The following is a 17973-nucleotide window of genomic DNA, read 5'->3' on the forward strand; positions in this document are numbered from 1 at the left end:
TTAACTGAAAGCATCTGCTCCTCAAAGTAGCAGCATCAGGGATGCAGTACAGAGTGGTAGAAGCTAGATTTCCCATTTCACAGTGAAAGTAAGGTGAGGTCATCCAATAAAATGTAAAGAAGTTTACTGACAAGACAACAGATTCATCGATAAGATTTTAGCTTCAAGATCAAAGTGAGCGCTCTGCATATGAGTGCCATCATTGGTTGCTAATCATCTGACGTATTTTCTTACTCCAGTGTTGTCCTGATCTCGTTAACTGGTTGGAAAATTTCCCTGACATGTTGACCCTACACGTTATTTGGTGTGATGCTTCTGGAAGAGCATACCTATGTTGCTTCAGCTACAGCCTGAAATCCTACCTTCATATAGGTTTGTTTAGTTGAGTTATAGAGCTTGTAGGGCCAAAAATTCCTGGTAATGATGCTGACATTTCTGCCCCCTTGTTCCAACTTGCCAGTTAAGATATTCATGCAATATCTATAACATCAAGTACATGTCAAGAAGACTAAATAGATCAACACATAGTCAGCCCTTTTGCCAACAAAATCAATTTCACTGATTTGAGCCAGTACTGGACAGCTGATATCTGACACCTCTACCTTAAAGTTAAAGTCTGTCAGTTAAATTTAATCTCATTTGGATGTCTAATTTACTCAAGGTACAAGACAAGAAGGGCATGCATTTTGCTGAACATCATTAACAGAGAGCCATCTAATACAAAACAGGATCATTATTTGAGTATATGACATTCTTGTGCAGAGCCAGGCTATGAGGTAATGATGGAGAGCTGAGTAGGAGAGGAGCGGAGGAGGCGTTGAAAGGAAGGAATAAAAAAAGGATAAAATGAGTGGGAGTCTGCACACGAGCGACTGAGATTTGTCTCTTATCAGATCGGGGATTTGCAGGAGACACAGAGACCAGCCCACAACCTATTTTTATGACCTCCTATGCCTTCATCCCTCATTCATTCACCCCTGTCCTCCATCCCCCTTCATCGTGCTTCCAGAGCCTTGGGCAATGTGGGTGGGATGCAGTGATTTATACCTCTGTGTGTAATGAAGCTGTCCCACAGGCTACACTTAGCATCCTACAAACATATTATCAACCTATTGGAATTTTTGATCATTGACATAAGGCTAACGGCACATATCTCACAGCATTGAAATGATAACTACCATGATGGCTGAGGAATAAATCATTAAAATATGCCAATGTAGGTCACTAAATTATGTTGAAACTGTCTAAAAAATGGCCGACAAGCTAATGTATAAGGCCAACTTTATAGGGAGAAAAAAAAAAACATCAGCCTGGTCCTTATCTCTGCATCTTCGAAATGACCCTCAGTCCAGATGTACATGACATTTTACAAAGATCAATAATTTGGTGAGATAGAGGGGTTACATGTCTGTGAGTGTATTATTATTCCTGAAAAGGTCGCTCACCTCTGATGAGATCAGAATGGTTGGGCAATAAAATTGGTAATTTCCTCACTATGCTACCTTCTTGATTGTATTCTCCATAAAAGTTCCCTGTTAACGGGCCATAACAGGCATCCTTACATCTAGTCCTTATTGTGAGCATACAGCAGGCTTTTTATATAAACTCGAGAGAAGAAGAAGAGAAAAGTGCCTCTCTTACTCACATACTGTGAACTGTACTGGGATGGCTCAATTTTAATACGGACCCTAACTGCTTATTAGCCATGAGCCCAGCTGAATCCCAAGATTTTATGACATATTGATTGATTTTGCAGATGCCGTATTGGTTCTTGTGAGAACCTTCAGACAAGGCAGCAACACTCAGAGCTGAGTTAAATGCATTCTGCTGGATTCCCAACATTAGAGTGTTGATTATCAACCATACTGGATAAAGATATAATTAATAAGACTTTAAATTTCCCATATGTAACAGTGTAGTCAAAGTTAACAAAAGTTCATATCATGTAGCACACATTTTCACAGTATGCATTCTTGACTGAAGGCATAAAATGTGTGTCAAACTGTTGTAGATTCTATCACTTTGAATTTTTTCTGGATTTGCAGACATCCATCTGGAAAACCTCTCATACACAGTGTTTGGGAAAAAGTAGAGCCTTTGAAAAAAACTCAGAGGGTGATTCGATGAAAGTTCTGTCTGTCACATCTTTAAGGGCCAATCAGAGCAACACATGTGACGTAGCCGCTAGTGAGCTGTGCCCCTGCCGAAAGAGTAGATTCCATACAGAGCTACATGAGGCAAACCGTGGCGACTGTAGACGTGTTTTTGTCATTTTTGAAAAGAAACTCAATGCTGTTCTTTCTTCTTCTTTTAATGAAGAAATGAAGTTCTGATAAAACTGCCGCTTTAGCAGCTTTCACGCTAATCTCTTAATCTTTGAGTAAGTTTAGTTTTCATCAACATGACTAAAACTAGAATAGATGTAATTTATTTTTGTCAGACATTAAAAATCCATGACATTTTTCCACTGTGGGCAAATCTGTCAAAATGCAATGCATCTGTAGCTATTCTGCCTCTCAGCTGTAGAAAGCAGGGACCCCAGGTTTGGCAGGGTGCATAGAACACACTGTCATGACTGGCACTAGTGTCACTATTGTAAACTTAAAGGCTTCTCTGCAGGCATTTTTGTAAACCTTTCAAGTACTACTCAGTACAAAAATAGTTGCAGTCTTTTATGGTATTATGCAGTTGCACAGCCTGACATCACAACTGTGATTGTGATTACCATTGTTATTGCGATTAGATTAATTGTGCAGCACTTGTTCTTAAACAAAACAATCACCACTATTGTTGTGATCAACATAAGAAGTACCAAAGCTTTATAAAAACCGCAGAGCTTCAGTCAGATTTTTAAACACAAAGCTGCCAGGAGAGAAAGATCTTCCACTGTCTAAATTGCATATATGATGGTGATGCTAGTGTCCTGCAAATTTTGGTAATAAAAACATGTATCACTTCATACTGGGTATAGGGCTATTAGAAAAAAAAAAAAAAACCTTATTGTGATTATTTTGACTCACATTGCAAATGTGATAAGAACTGTTGTATTGAAAGATATGGCTGTTTTTATGCCAATTGCATTTCTGAGCAAAACAGCCCATATGAAAATAAGAAAAGTAGGAACTTCTGTAAAGCATTCTAGAAAGAACTGGTACTTGCATGTTTGCATGATGTAAAGCACAACATCTAGCCTATTCTACAAAAAAAAAACAAAAAAAAACAGCATATTAAACTGGCACTTTGATACACATTTGAGGTTAAAGAATTATTACACATTCTGTGATTTCAATATTGCAGTGTGCCATATTGCGATTTAGCCTACATGTTGTTTAATTTCCCAGTCTTATTACTTGGTGTCTTTGTAGTTTTACGGTGAGAATCTTGCATATAATATGAAGTTGCATTTGGCCATATTATAATTTTGATAGGCTAGGCTACTGATAGGCTTATTCTGCACCCCTCTGATCTTAATGATGCTATGCATGAGTTCAAGAGACTATACTGTATCCATAATATCATGAGGATAAACATTACATATTTTTTGTATAACTGCAGGTCACAGATTTTAATGTCTTTCAAAATAGCTCCATTTCTCCTTCAGTTGTACATGTGAGATAGCCCCCTGAGCATGCAGACCCGAGCGGTTGAGCAGCACAGGCATTGCCAATCTGAGCTTATACTCTTTAACTCTGACCAACTGCCAATTAGGCTGCCCCTGGGTTCAACTGAAAGGTCTCAGCCCCATGGAAAGCGGAGTAGCCTACATTTTGCAGGGAGTGCTCCACCCAAACCTCAGCTCTATAATTTGATGAGTGAAGGCTTGTTTGTCCCTCTAAGTATGTCATGTCCTTTCTTTTTGAATCTCACTCTCTCTCCTTTATCCCATACTTCCCATTTACTTTTCAGACATTATTTCCCTCAGCACACATCTGGCTCCCTCCAGCCTGTTTGTTTACCATACACCCCTGTGCACTCCATGACAAATGCACGTCCTGTTTAAGCCCTCTTCCTCATCTGCATGATTATATAAGATTTCTGCTTGAGTATGCAAGACAACATTAGGTCATTTTGTTTTCATTGACTCTGACTTTGCTAAAGGAAGATGAAGAATCACTGCTCGGTGAATTGGCTCTCATGACAGAAAGTGCTGGCACAAGTCACTGGGTTCACTCTGGAGACAGAAAGAGATGCTCACTGCTTTGTCAATACTGGCATAGGTTGATGCAGATGTCTCAGTTCTATACTTACAGTTGGATGCACTGAACAACACACTACACAATAAAGATAAAAAGGTGTGAAACATTAAACTCACATCATGTAAATTCTAGGATGTTCTCAATCAAAACAAGCTACTCAGCTCCACTCACCTGTGCAGTTTACTGCTCGTTTTGAATTGAGGACTAGGGTGAATTGACTCAACAGAATGTACTTGGATGAAATTCACTTAATGAGGGAGAAAAGTGGTTAATAGTGGTTCCTGGTTTAAGTTGCAAGCTACATGCATGCTACAGCTTTCCCCTTATATGGAATTTTCCCATTAAGCCAAAATGGTAGTTTCCGCTAGGCAAATACACCTTATGGAGTTCAGTTTTTGTTTAAGATTTAAAATAACAAGTAAGCAGTGGAGGTGGGCGAAGCTGAGCATCACCTCTATGTGACTTGGAAATGTTCAGTGAGGCTACAATGTTATGAGGATGGATTTATGCGCAACAGTGGGAGCTTGAGCTATAAAATGTGCTGCTACAAAGAAGAGTTATAACTTGTAAATTCTTGCAACCACCTGAAACATTCTTAAAACCTATCAGATCACACTGCTGCAACTGAAAGAGACAATGCATTACTTCCATTGCAATTACGTTTGCAGTCATTCTGTTTAAATTGATCTATTTCTTAATAAATCTGTCTCTATAAGAATGACAGTATTGCCCACTGACTATCTTTATCATCTTGATATTGCCTTACAATAGCTTGTATGATTCTTGCTTGTGACTTATTTCTTTGTCATCACCATCATAGGATGGCAGCACATATAAACACAAAAATGGTTTGCTAACTCAGCCATGTTATAACTAAGATATCTGCTGGCTGTGCTGAGAATAATATTTTTCACTGACAAGTTTAGCTGCTACAGCCTTGAATTTTTCATGTGCATAGCTGATGGATGGGGCAAGAGTGCAATCAGGCATACGTTTCTGTGTGAAAAGTACAAAAAAACAAAAAAAAAACCAAAATTCACCATGTAGTTGTATCTAAGGATGCACAGATACCAGTATCAAATATCACTGCTGATACCAAGCCTAAATACTTGTACTCATACACATAAATCACAGCAGATATTGGAGACTCCTGGATATCAGGATGAAAAAAGTATAGAACTAATACTATTTATTGAAAAATGTCAAGAGGAGGGATAAGAAACATCTGGTGAAAAATAAAACAATCTTTCAAAATAATCTTTAAAACAGTTGTGGTATTATGAAGTACTAATATTTGTATTTGGTATTGGTGAGCACCCAAATGTAAATATTCATACATGGTCTGGAAAAATACGGCAGAGATACATCCTTACTTTTATCTAATGATAGATATTCCACTTTGAACTAATATTTTTGGCATTTGTAGCCCATTTGTAGATTTTTTTCCCATTTCACATTTATCTGCTTGGATGTCAAAAACAGCTGTTTGCTATGTCAGATTCAGACTAACTGAATTGTAACATCATCAGATGGTCTGATGTGAGCTGTGCTGACTCAGTTCAGATAGCTGCAACTGTTCCCAGCGATGCTATAAAACTCACTTGCTGCATTGCAAATCTTTGGTCTGAACTGAGCTTACCCCTTTGAAGTATACAGGAATTTCCTTGATTTTCCCATCATTTCTTAACTCACCTTTTAAGGTACTTAAAAATAACACATTACCCAAGTGTTTTATATCAACATTTTCAGGATAATCTCAGATTTGTGCATACTGAGGCCCATTTTTGTCCGAGAAGACTGTGTTATTTAAAAGTGTTATTTTAGCCCAAATGCTGAATTTTCAAAACCAATTTTTGAAATCCGATTTTTGAATCTCTTGTGAAAACAAACCTTTACTCGTGAGGACTAATTGTTTTGGTACTGGAAATAGATTTACCAAAGTCTTAACTTCACAAAAGTAGTGGAATATATGAATAAAATAATAGATAAGTACAGAAAACATGTCTCTCCGCCATCATCAGAGATCAACAGGCCTAATTTTCTCCCCTTGTTATGGTCTCTCGCCTCACCTCTCCTGCAAAAACCGTGATAGGAAGGGCCTTAGGGATTCCACAGTGTCAGTTGGTTGGCAAAGGTTGACAGACAAAGGGTTCATCCAGTGATGCACAGTGAGAGGTGACAACATGTGCCCATTTGACTCTTATTGGTCCTGAAACTTTGGCTGAGAATCACGTGGGAAATAAGGGCCAAGGTGTAAGATAAGATCCACACAATTGTTGAAACCGCATTCCTGACGTAAAACAAAGGGAAAACCCGCCAGCGAGTGCTTAGACCTCAGAGCAGCACAAACCATGAATGAGATACAGCAACAGAACAGCAGCTTCAAGTACCAAATGCATGCCATCTTATGACAGTCTGTAATGTAAAATATATTTTCCATGGCAAAAATAAACACATTATGAGATGTGTCTTATGGAGGCAGCCATGACAGAGCCAACATGGCAGACACAACAACTACAAAAATCAGGCAAAGTAAATATTCAACTAAGTAACAATATAGTGGTAGTCATTTTGATGTAAAAATCACACTAGAAAAAAATCTACATATACCTATGATTGTGTTGGAGCTTTTTTTTTTGGGGGGGGGGGGGGTATATGCTTTCAGTCTAAATTGAGCATGTGTATTCAAACTAGCTATTACTTACAATTTGTACCGCACAAAACAAAAAAAAAAACAAATGTAGGAAATTCCCAACCTGTCTCTACATTTGCAAGTCTTCTACAATTCCTCTGAACAGAACTACAATGACAGAGCAGAAGTAGACACTTATGCCCCTGCCTATCAATTATTCTTCCAGCATAAAAAAATCAATTATTTAACAACGCAGACTGCCAAGACACTCACACATGTATAGTTGAAAGCTGGCCTGCATTAGTAATGAACAGAATAGGAGCCAGTTTCACAGCAAACAGAAGATCTTTGCAGCAAAACCTTATACTCCATGTTTGTGATGAAGGATGACCACTGTGACCTGTGTAGTTTCGACTGGGCATACGGCTCATAAGCAAATTGATTCAACATTTTTTAATCTCATTCAAGCATACAGAACGTCTTGCTTTTATGTCAATTGAGTTTCAGAGTGCAGTTTGGTGCTGTAATGCCATTTGCACAAGCCCGGTAACTTCATTAGACATCACTCAAGAGATCATCTATAAATTAATGACTTGCAAAAGTACACCAAGAGTTCAAAATGTTATTTTTAGTTTTGCTAAGATTGCTCTCTATAACCGGTCATTACATATGAGTGAGACTGATCTAGAGATACAGTCATGGACAAAAGTAATTACACCCCTGGAATTTTTCCAGAAAATACACTGTTTCTCCCAGAAATGGTTGCAATTACAAATGTTTTTGCTATACACGTGTTTATTTCATTTATGTGCATTGGAACGACACAAAAAAGCAGAAGAAAAAAGCCAAAATTGACATAATTTTACACAAAATTTTAAAAATGGGCTAGACAAAATTGATGGCACCATCATCTTAATATTTGGTTGCACACCCTTGGAAAAAATAACCTAGAAACCAATGGCTTCCTATAACCATCAACAAGCTTTTTACGCCTCGCAACTGGAATTTTGGACCACTCTTCTTTTGCAAAGTGCTCCAGGTCTCTCAGATTTGAAGGGTGCCTTCTTGCAACAGCAGTTTTGAGATCTCTTCATAGGTGTTCAGTGGGATTTAGATCCAGACTCATTGCTTGCCATTTCAGAACTCTCCAGCACTTTATCTCCAACCATTTCTTGGTGCTATTTGAGGTACGTTTCAGGTCATTGTCCTGCTGGGACACCCATGACCCCTGTTGCAGACCCAGCTTTCTGACACTAGGCCCTACACTGCGTCCCAAAATCTTTTGAAAGTCTCCAGATTTCATGATTCCTTGCACACAGTCAAGGCACCCAGTGCCAGAGGCAGCAAAACAACCCCAAAACATCTTTGAACCTCCACCATGTTTGACTGTAGGTGCTGTGTTCTTTTCTTTGTAGGCCTCATTTGTAGGCCTCCACATTATGTTCTCCCAGAAGGATTAAGGCTTACTCAGGTACATTTTTGCAAACTCCAGTCTCTTTGTCAGCAGAGGGGTTCTCCTTGGTCTCCTGCCATAGCGCTTCATCTCATTCAGGTGACGATGTATGGTCCGAGCTGACACTTTTGCACCCTGAGTCTGCAGGACAGCCTGAATTTGTGTGAAGTTGACTGAGGATGTTTATCCACCATTTCCAACTATCCTGTGTTGCATTCTTTTGTCAGTTTTTCTTTTTCATCCACATCCAGGGAGATTAGCCACAGTTCCATGGGTTATATACTTCTTGATATTACTTACAGTGGACAATGGAATTTTAAGATCTCCGGAGATGGTAAGACAATTCTTGGCTCTTCTTTCTCTTCTCCATGCTTGATGTGACACACACAAAGGTTGAGTCAACTTTTATACATTCTAACTTGCTTCAGGTGTGACTTCTGTATTGCCAGCACCTGTTACTGCCACAGGTGAGTTTAAATGAGCATCACATACTTGAAATAAAATGATTTACCCACAGTTTTAAAAGGGTGCCAATAATTTTGTCTGGCCCATTTTTTGATTTTTGTGTAAAATTATGTCAGTTTTGGCTTGTTCTTCTGGTTTTTTTTTTTGTGTTGTTCCAATGCACATAAATGAAATAAACATGTGTATACCAAAAACATTGGTAATTGCAACAATTTCTGGGAGAAATGGTGTATTTTCTGGAAAAATTCCAGGGGTGTAGTTACTTTTGAGAGACCTACAAATTCATCCAGCTCTAGACCATCAAGTTTTCTCTCTTTTTTATATACAGTACATATATATTTGGACTTTTCATGCCTTTTATAGAGGAGGACAACAGATAAATCAGAAACAGGGATGAGGGAGTCGGGGAAAGACATGCGGGAAAGGAGCCACAGGTCAGACCTGAGCCGCCCACTCAAGACCCAACCAGGCCATCTGAGCGCCCTAGTTCCCTCTCTTTAGAGATTTGGGAAATACGTGGAAATAGGGAACCAAGATCAGAAAACTATATATTTGTCATGAACACAATATTGGTTTGTTTCAAAGAGAAGTCAGTAAAGTCAAATCATAGATGAAGCTCTCTATGTAATCTTCTTTGATGCAAAGTAGAAGCTGTGCCTTTATAAATAAAATTACACAATAATTGTTTAACAAAGAAATGAAACACATTAAGCTATCCTCACTATCTACTCCTCAAGCTTAACAAACTAAACATATTTGGAGAGGATCTGCAAAGGATAGAAATAGGTAGTTAATGAACCAATTCACACAGGACTAAAAAATCACCACAATAGTCTGGCAAACTACCTAAATTTAATCAGTTATTGCGCTCTGCCAGTGCAGTTGGAAAATACTTTTTAAAAATTGGTCAGAACTTCCAGACTACCTCAGAGTAAAACTTGTTTTGCAACTAGACAAATCTCTAGTTATGAGCAACTTGCCTTGATACCAAATTACCCAGTATCTCCAGCTCACAGGGGACGCGCTGCCGGCCAGGCTTGCATGGGCTCAAAGTAATCAGCTGTTTATTATTGGGCTGTGATGTCTCATTGTGGAGATGCTTGATTAAAGTCAAAACAAGAAACAAAGTGTTACTGTCACTAGAATATTTCTGGTCTAAAACTGAACTTCTGAAGCCTTATATAAAATATAAAAGCATAGTTGTTAAAGGGATGTTCCCCCTCTTTAAAACAGAGGTCCTGATCCAATGTGAAAATTTATTACATGAAAAGTGTTCTGACATTCAAGAGAGTGGATGGATACTTGTGATCTTTGACCACTTGCACCCATTTTGGGATTAGACTAAGCCAGGGCATGAGCAACCTGGGAGAGTGTCTCAGTGGCTGAGAAGGCATACAAAGCATCAAGGTGGGACTCAGAGATGGGGCTCCACCTGCTCACTGACAAAAACCAAGCAGAGCAAGAAGAGAGAAACATGGAGAATATTCCACTATGATATCATCTATTCAGATGAAGTGATATTTAAAAAACTAGAGTGGAAACTAAAACTAGGCCAATGAAACACCTGGTGCTTTGATAGTAAAAGATCAGTTTAATTATCCAAAATGTCAGCTGTCTTTTCAGCTACAAACTCAAACATCCAGGTATCCAGCCAGTCACTAAGCTAGCTGCGAATAAAGCCAGGCTCTTAGCCAGTGATTTAGCTGCTCGTACAAATAATAAGTCACTTAAAGTCTTGTTCTGCTGTTTTATTGCCTTCACTGACTAAATGTCGCACCAAAGTGCATCAAGAGCCCCAGAAAGACCAAAAACAAATACTCTGAGCCCTAGAAATAAAGTGCTTGGGATCAAGTGGGGTGAGCAGCTGTGAGCCCAGATTTCAGCATGCAACAAACTGGCAGCAATTAGACAGCCAAGGCCTTCTGCAGGAAGGTCACTAGTAGTGGTGTTCAGAGAGAAAAATACGAGAACGATATGAGTATACTGTGCATATATAAATGGATTAATGACTGGGAAACCAAAGCTCTTTTTGGAAAAGTTGCAGATGTACATATGTGACTAATAAACATTTAAATAGGGTAAGGAACCAATTAATGCAAGAACTGTATTGTTACCAATTCTGGATGGATAAACAGAAACCAAAAGCAATGAAGATATTAAGTTTGCAAAGTACATGAACAAAAGCTGTATAGTTTGAGCCAATGAAAGGGCTTTTAAAGAACTTTAAAAACAATTACCTCCTCTCTGCAAAACGCAGTTATTTGGCATAACCTTCTTAGCACCAAGAGGACCACACAAACTTTTTTGTCAAGCTTTTTCTTCATAATAGTCTCTTATAAGAGTTCCCTGAAGCCATCACCTATTTCTGTCTCTGTCATGAATACTGTATGAACTGCATTTGCCGCTATATAAACATCCAAGCAGTCCAACTTCATTGTGAGCCAACTTTCCAGCCTGATACAACACAGCTATAGGAAAATACATTGGCAGGCATCCAACCAACCGTAAGGAGAGACTGTAGCATTTGAACACAATCCGTTCTGACAACATTTCTAACCGTTTGACTGGCAGAAGAAATCCAGGAGAAAGTATGCGGTTTATAGAGTGCATTAAACAGTATTAGGTTTATGTGTATTTTTTAGACATGCAAGCACATGTCTGCTGCTTTTTATTGAGCCATGTGCACTTAGGTGGATGTGTGCTAATGCCGCCTGTGTTTGTGTGCAATCTATGGAGATGTTGAACAGCAGACCCCTAGGCACCAGGTGTCACAGGGAGAAACAGCTGAGAGAGGGAGTGAGAGACAGCTGCTTCTTCTGGTGTGTATCAGAGGTGGTCCCACGCTAATGGTGGCAACATCTTTCCTAACACTCAACTTAGGTATTAAAACCTGTCTTCCCAAAGCTTAAAGAACACTCCCCGGCAATCTAGCGCCAGATCTAGTGTCAGATTGGTTAAAAGACAGGTATTTTATAAAGACTGTGCGCTGTCAGAGCATGGGTGTGGATTAATATTCAAAAGGGTTTTAGAGAGAAAAATAACCATAAAACTTAAGGCACTGTGTTGAAAAGTTTTAGCTCCAAACCCTGCTATACATTGTTTCAAATTCATGCATTTTATACACATGAGGAGGCTTAAATACAACACAATTGGTGGGGAACACCTGGAAATATCTTACATTACACTGTAAAAATGTATTTTGCTACAGAAATGGGGTACTCAGCATACCATTACAACTTCTGTCCTGTGAATTATCCTCTCCCTTAATGTTCATGCAGCAAGTATAAATGGCACCCTGCACCCACAATCATAAAATTATGTTTATCAAAAACAAACCACATTGTTCTTACTCAGCTGATATCAGGCACCACTGCTGCCCCCTAGGACCTATTTAAGGTGTTTATGTTTTGGATGCAGAGTGATAAGGTGGGCAGGCCTATCCCTATTTATTAGGTTGATGCCAGGCCCAGCAGAGTGCAACCTATTGCCCACATATGCTTCCATGGCCTAGCCTCTATCTGTCTATCAGATGAGGGGAACCTCATGCAAAATACCATGTTTGTTAATACGACTTTTAAATCAACACGCCTCTTAGGCCAGGAATTAAAAATGACAATCTTCGACACACATCCAAGAGGTTCGTGATGTATCCAGCCTGTAACGTCGAAATACTCGGCACGGGCTGGTCGAGAAGAAACCATCCACACCTTGCAGCCTGCTTGGTCCATCCTAAAATGGGGTCACTGCCCAATAATCAAAAACACATATCTCAGGAGGTGCTATGCGAGCTGTTGTCACCAAATGCTGTGGAATGACAAGCTAATGGACCAAAATGTGGGTAATGAGTACAAGCTGTGCGCATCATCTCCTCAGCACGTCCGAGGCGCAGCACGCAGCTCGCCCATGAATCTCTGTTAGTGGTTTTGGTCTTTTTTTTTTTTTGCAACAATGTGCTATACCACCAGTGATCCCACCGACAGCTCCACTGTAGCTCTGCCTGAGCCAGACTCGCCCCTTCCCGACTTACCGGATTTGAAAAACGCCGCTATGTCTGCTGCGTCCTTCGCAGCCTCATCTAGTCCCTCTCCTGCGCTCATGGTTGTGGTCGCTTGCGCGGAAATAGCGATGGATATCCTCAAAGGGTTTAATTCTTGTAATGATAATTTATCAGCAGAAACGGATCCTAGAGCCTTTCATTGAAGCAGATCCGGTCATACAATCTGTGCTCCCTTCATTAAGCGAGAGACCTCCTCCTCCATTTTGGCCGAGAAGGGAAAATCCTGGCGACCGATCGGCGGCGCTCCCGAGTTGGGACGTGAGGGAGAGGACGAGGAGAGGGAAGAGGAGGAGGAGGAGGAGGAGGAAGGGGGGGTGATAGTGAGAGAAGGCGGAGGTAAAAGAGGGAGGGGACGAGGGTTGAGGGAGGAGGGCTATTCCGTCGGTGGGTGGGGGTGGGATATCCTGGGATTCCGTTTCGGGGGGTTTTGGTGCATTGTGCGCCACCCAAAATTAGTGTGCGCCACGGCACACCAGCAGCCCACAGCGTCACTCACTGCGGTGCTGATGCGGGCTGCGTGGGAGTCATTCTTCATGATTTTATGCTACAGCAGCTAAAGCCCAGATGTGTGGGAGATGTCATAACGACACACACCTTCTCTGCTTTTGTCTCACATTGTAGTAGTAGTCGAGATGCACGATGTACTTTTCATGTCCCCCCTTCTAAAAATGCACTTCTTGCAGAAACGTGAGTTTAATAACCTATCCACATGAGGTCATTCTTCTGTGGTGTTGCATCCTATTATTTCAACATCAGAGCGGCATACTGCATAACTGTTAGTTGTTCATAGCTTAACTGTTGCTTTTAGCAGTAATGACTAATCGTGTTTTAAGCGGATGACAGGGTGAGCATGACAACAAGGGGGTAAGATTATTTAATCCACTCTTCATCTCCAAGTGATGAAGATGATGCTCAAGTATGAGGTCATTTGCCCCACAAATCTAACCCAGTTCTCCCTGACAGCTGCAAATCTGCATCTCCTCACCAAGAACAGTGCACTGCTGCCATCTAGTGATTTTATCTGCTTATTTCTCTGGGGAGAAGAGCAACTTTGCACTGGCCTGTAAATGGTATGATGACAAAATATAACAACAACTTTTGTTTAGCAGTTGATTTATTTGCCTGATTGATTTTAACGATTATACAGTAAGAAAAAATCGTAAAAAAATCGTAATTGCATTTCAAAATTCCACTATTTTGCTCTTAAAATTGTTCTTGTGTCATTTGGATTTTTCAACAGTCTTAAAGGTAGTGTGTAATATTTAGCCTAGTAGCATTTAGCAAAACAAGCTTGTTTAAAATGAAACATAACATTTATAAGTAGATTGATCTAAATTAGTGTTGACATCTGATAACACATTTTTTAAATTTATGTTTTAAACTAACTCAGAATAAGCCTTTTATTCATACATAGGGAGGGTCCCCTCCAAGGACGCTGCCATCTTGGATTTTTGCATTTTGCCTGTTTCTATGGCACCATAGAAGGAACCAAATAGCAGTTAAGCATGTATTGATTTTTAAACTTCACTGGTTCCCACAGTTATCACCAGAGAAATGAGCATCACACTCCAGAATTGACTGTTAGATGTTGATAGTCCCATTTTTACACACTGTACCTTTAAACTGAGAGTAACTGACTGTTTAGATACTGACATGCTTTTACAGGTAGATGGAAGATTATGACATGTATTTTCTCACCAGAAAAAAAGAACTTGTGATGGGTTGTAACTGGAATTAAGGGACAAACACAAGTTAAAATGTCTGACAAAACAAGGTTTAGATGACTTTTGACTTGTCGACTGAGCTCTTTGTGAGTTGTTTTGAAGTGAAATGAGACATTAAGGAATAGTGGTGAACTTATTTTACACCATTGTGGCTGCAGGTAGATGCTGACATGGCTAAACAAAGGTGTTTAGAGGGACCATCAAGCATGTGATTGATCAATATTAAATATAACAGTACACTAGCTGTGGATTGTAGTTAATCACGATTAAAGCAATTAATCTTAACTGCCCTTCTTTTTAATTTTACTTGAGTAGATTTATAGACCAGTTGGCTAGTTGTACTGAAGTAAATTTTAACCAAAGTAACTGTGCTTTTACTGGAGTACAACAGTGCTGTACTTTCCAACCTCTTCTAGGATACCTTGTGATGTCAGGTCAATACAGTTTTGCTCGTAATGTTCGTAAGAAAAATTATTTAAAAAATGTTAGCTAAGATGCTATCTTAGGACTACCCATTTTCCCGGAAAGTAACCTCTTCCTTTTTTTTTACTTTTAAAGTTTTAAAATAAAGGATAACAAACATTGTTTGAAGCATGGGTGGGCTACTCCGTGTACCGAAGACTATTCCACCATTTCCTAAAGTTCATAACGCCGTTTGTTGCTGTTGCTAGCTTAATAAGTAGCCTATCTAGGTACGTCTGAAACAGCTCGATGCTAGAACGTAGTTTTTTTCCATGATGAAGCTTGCCAGCCGTCTACACAGAACGGTTTAAGCTATTTTTTTGGCCAGCCGTTTTCAAACGATCATTCCCTCATAAGGAGCTTACCGGTGTATAGCACGGTGTTGAGTAAGGGTCACCTCGAGTCTTTGGTTTCCGTGTTTAATTTATCCTTCCAAGAGCACGTGCGTACTTCTACTAGTTTACGTGGTACGCAAGTAGAGGGTCGTGTCTACCAGTCGAGACTTTGGCGTATTTTGTAAATATATGTTTTTATATTTTTAAATGTACTTGGTGAGTACTTTGTCCTCATTCGGGACATGTCCACAACCCCCTGCCCTGTCCCGTTTGACAAACTGCCTCGTTACCACGGAAACCACACACAACATTCACAGTTAGCCCGGGGAAAACGAGTTGAAGGACCAAAAAAATCTCAGCGTCTCATTTCTGCATACAAGGAAAACTTCGACGATCATTTTTGGAAAATTTGAGATCTAAAGTTTTGTTGTAGAGGAGGCTCCTGAATAAAGGAATGTTCGAGCCATGTCCTTCAGCTCTCGACTAGCCAAAGTCAGCTACAGGAGCAGACCCAGCCAGCTGTCTTTGCCAGGGGAGTCTTACAAGGAGCTGCAGGTTTGGTTTCAAATTCTTATTACAATCATGTTATGTTTGTCATGAAAACCACAACACTTTTTAAAAGCTCTATGGATTTCTGAGAGTAGAAAAACATGAAACATGATAAACATAAAGTTCAGGCCTACCAATTCATCAGCTTTCAATCCTTCATCACCAGGATTGTGCAAGCACTGCTGTTAGTGTTTTATAGCATCAATATTAGGGCTGTGAATATTATTCATATTAACTACAATCCACAATTAATGCACTATGTTGTATGTCCATGTCTTACGTGTTCTTGTAAAGCGTCCTTGGGTTCCTTGAAAGGTGCTATATAAATCCATATATTATTATTACTTTTTAAAAATTGCAATTAATCACATGCTTTATTTAACACACTTTGGTTAAGCCACTGCAAAATCTCTGCAGCCACAGTGATGTAAAATAAGTCCACTGCTCCTCAATGATTCATTTTAAATTCACAGTCAGGTCAGAAGTCATCTGCAGCTTTACCTTTTCAACTGTCCTCTCATTTTCTTTTCAGTTTATAACATGTTGTTTTTTTTCTTGGTGTCATAATCTTCAGCATACTTATAAAAGCAGGCCTGTCTCCAACAGGGAGTCAATCACCCTTAAGACAGTATTTTGATTTTATAATATAGGGTTGTTCATTATAGTGTACACTTGCATATGTTTTGAGCCCATTTTCTGTCATACCAAAAACATCTTCATTTCTTTCCTCCCTTTTTTGTCTTGCTCAGATAGAAGAAGTAGATGATGTCATAAAATTTTTAAAAATTCAGCTATCAGAGGCCTTATATAACTGCCTCTTGAAGTCAGTATTAAATGTTTTCATTTTGCACCTCTAAGCAAGGACAGTGCATTAAAAATAAACCCATAACTCTATAAAATTATAATTTATAGACACATTTTAAGGTTAGATGGTGGTCAAAGTGGCACTTAATTCTATCACATGAATGTGCGAGAGGTTCTCCCTTTCTCAAAATTAATTTGTTATTGCCACAGACCAATTACATTAAGTGGTTTTGTTGCACAGCTTTTACATGGAAAAAGGGGACCGATGGAATTAATTTGCATTTAATTTTCAACTCAAGAAACCCCTGAGCCCTTTTTCATAATTGCTTTGAGAACCACTGCAGTATTAGACTTCTGGCCTCTCAGTAGTACTCAAACATAGTTACAGCACCATCTACTGTTCTGCTGTACCTGTGGTTGCACTATGAGCATCAGTCCACTAGATGGTGGTGCATCGTTTCTTTAATGTTCAGCAAGGAAGGCTGAATGATGTTCTGTAATGTTATACACCAGATTCCTTTTAATTTGGTGTCTATAAAAATGTTTTCTATATTTTTTCCCCCTTCCTATCAATTGCAAGAGTTGAGTGTGTTGAAATCCAATACATTTAAGTTATATTGGTTCAAACTGATTCAGTTTCCTGCAATTTAAATAGAATATCATCTAGCATCATAGTGGGAATACATATTAACATGGATATGTTTGTCCTAAAATGTTTGCAAAGGTTTGATAATTGATGTTTGTACAAAGTCTTTGGTAAGGTCAACCCCCACCCTACTCAAGATAATTTATTGAGGGAAATCCACAATTTACTGAAATTACCAGATCATTTTGGTCTTTTAAGATTTGTCAGGTTGTTACTGATATTCATCTTGTATAAATACTTTGTCCACATGGGATGGATTCAGATTAGCATGGCCTGCATATAGGGATCAATACAGTATTGATGCACTCTGCTTCACCTTCTTAACAGTAACAGGTTTAAGATGAATAAAAGGAAATCCAGACCAAGACTGCCACAAGCATTGACAAGTTATTTGATTTCATTCAGTCACTGAACCCAGGAGTGGTTAGAAGCAATAAGGAGTTTTAAAGAAGAAATATTGCCAGTCAACACTAGTCCTGTGAGCTTTCCTGCCACTGAGAAATCGTGTGCTACAACTTGGTCTAGTTTTAAGACAGATTTGTTAAGCTTTCCAGGTCTGTCAGCGTGAGCATCCTCTGGGAGAACATTGGACCTATCTCTGCCTTGCTCCCTCTCTATGTCTTTCTCTCTCAGATCTCACCACCCCTTCA

General features: G+C 39.3%; 2 protein-coding genes across 4 annotated transcripts in view; one reads left to right on the forward strand and one right to left on the reverse strand.

Moving 5' to 3' along the window:
* Window positions 1-15397, reverse strand: part of triob (trio Rho guanine nucleotide exchange factor b) — a 173541-nt gene extending 158144 nt beyond the window's left edge. For 2 of the 3 annotated variants that reach the window (XM_041793000.1, XM_041793003.1), the window contains exon 1: window positions 12774-13014. In XM_041793000.1, coding sequence (XP_041648934.1) covers window positions 12774-12843 — 70 coding nt within the window. In that variant the 5' untranslated portion in view covers window positions 12844-13014. Of the gene's footprint in view, window positions 1-12773; window positions 13015-15354 lie in introns of those variants that run through there. The other variant, XM_041793001.1, reaches the window with a different exon arrangement.
* A 392-nt stretch (window positions 15398-15789) lies between these two features.
* dnah5 (dynein, axonemal, heavy chain 5) overlaps window positions 15790-17973 on the forward strand; it is a 172962-nt gene continuing 170778 nt past the window's right edge. Inside the window, exon 1 of the mRNA XM_041793296.1 lies at window positions 15790-15879. Within this exon, the coding sequence (XP_041649230.1) occupies window positions 15790-15879 (90 nt within the window). The remainder of the gene's footprint in view (window positions 15880-17973) is intronic.

The sequence above is a fragment of the Cheilinus undulatus genome, linkage group 8 (assembly GCF_018320785.1).
Source record: "Cheilinus undulatus linkage group 8, ASM1832078v1, whole genome shotgun sequence".
Lineage (NCBI taxonomy): Eukaryota > Metazoa > Chordata > Actinopteri > Labriformes > Labridae > Cheilinus > Cheilinus undulatus.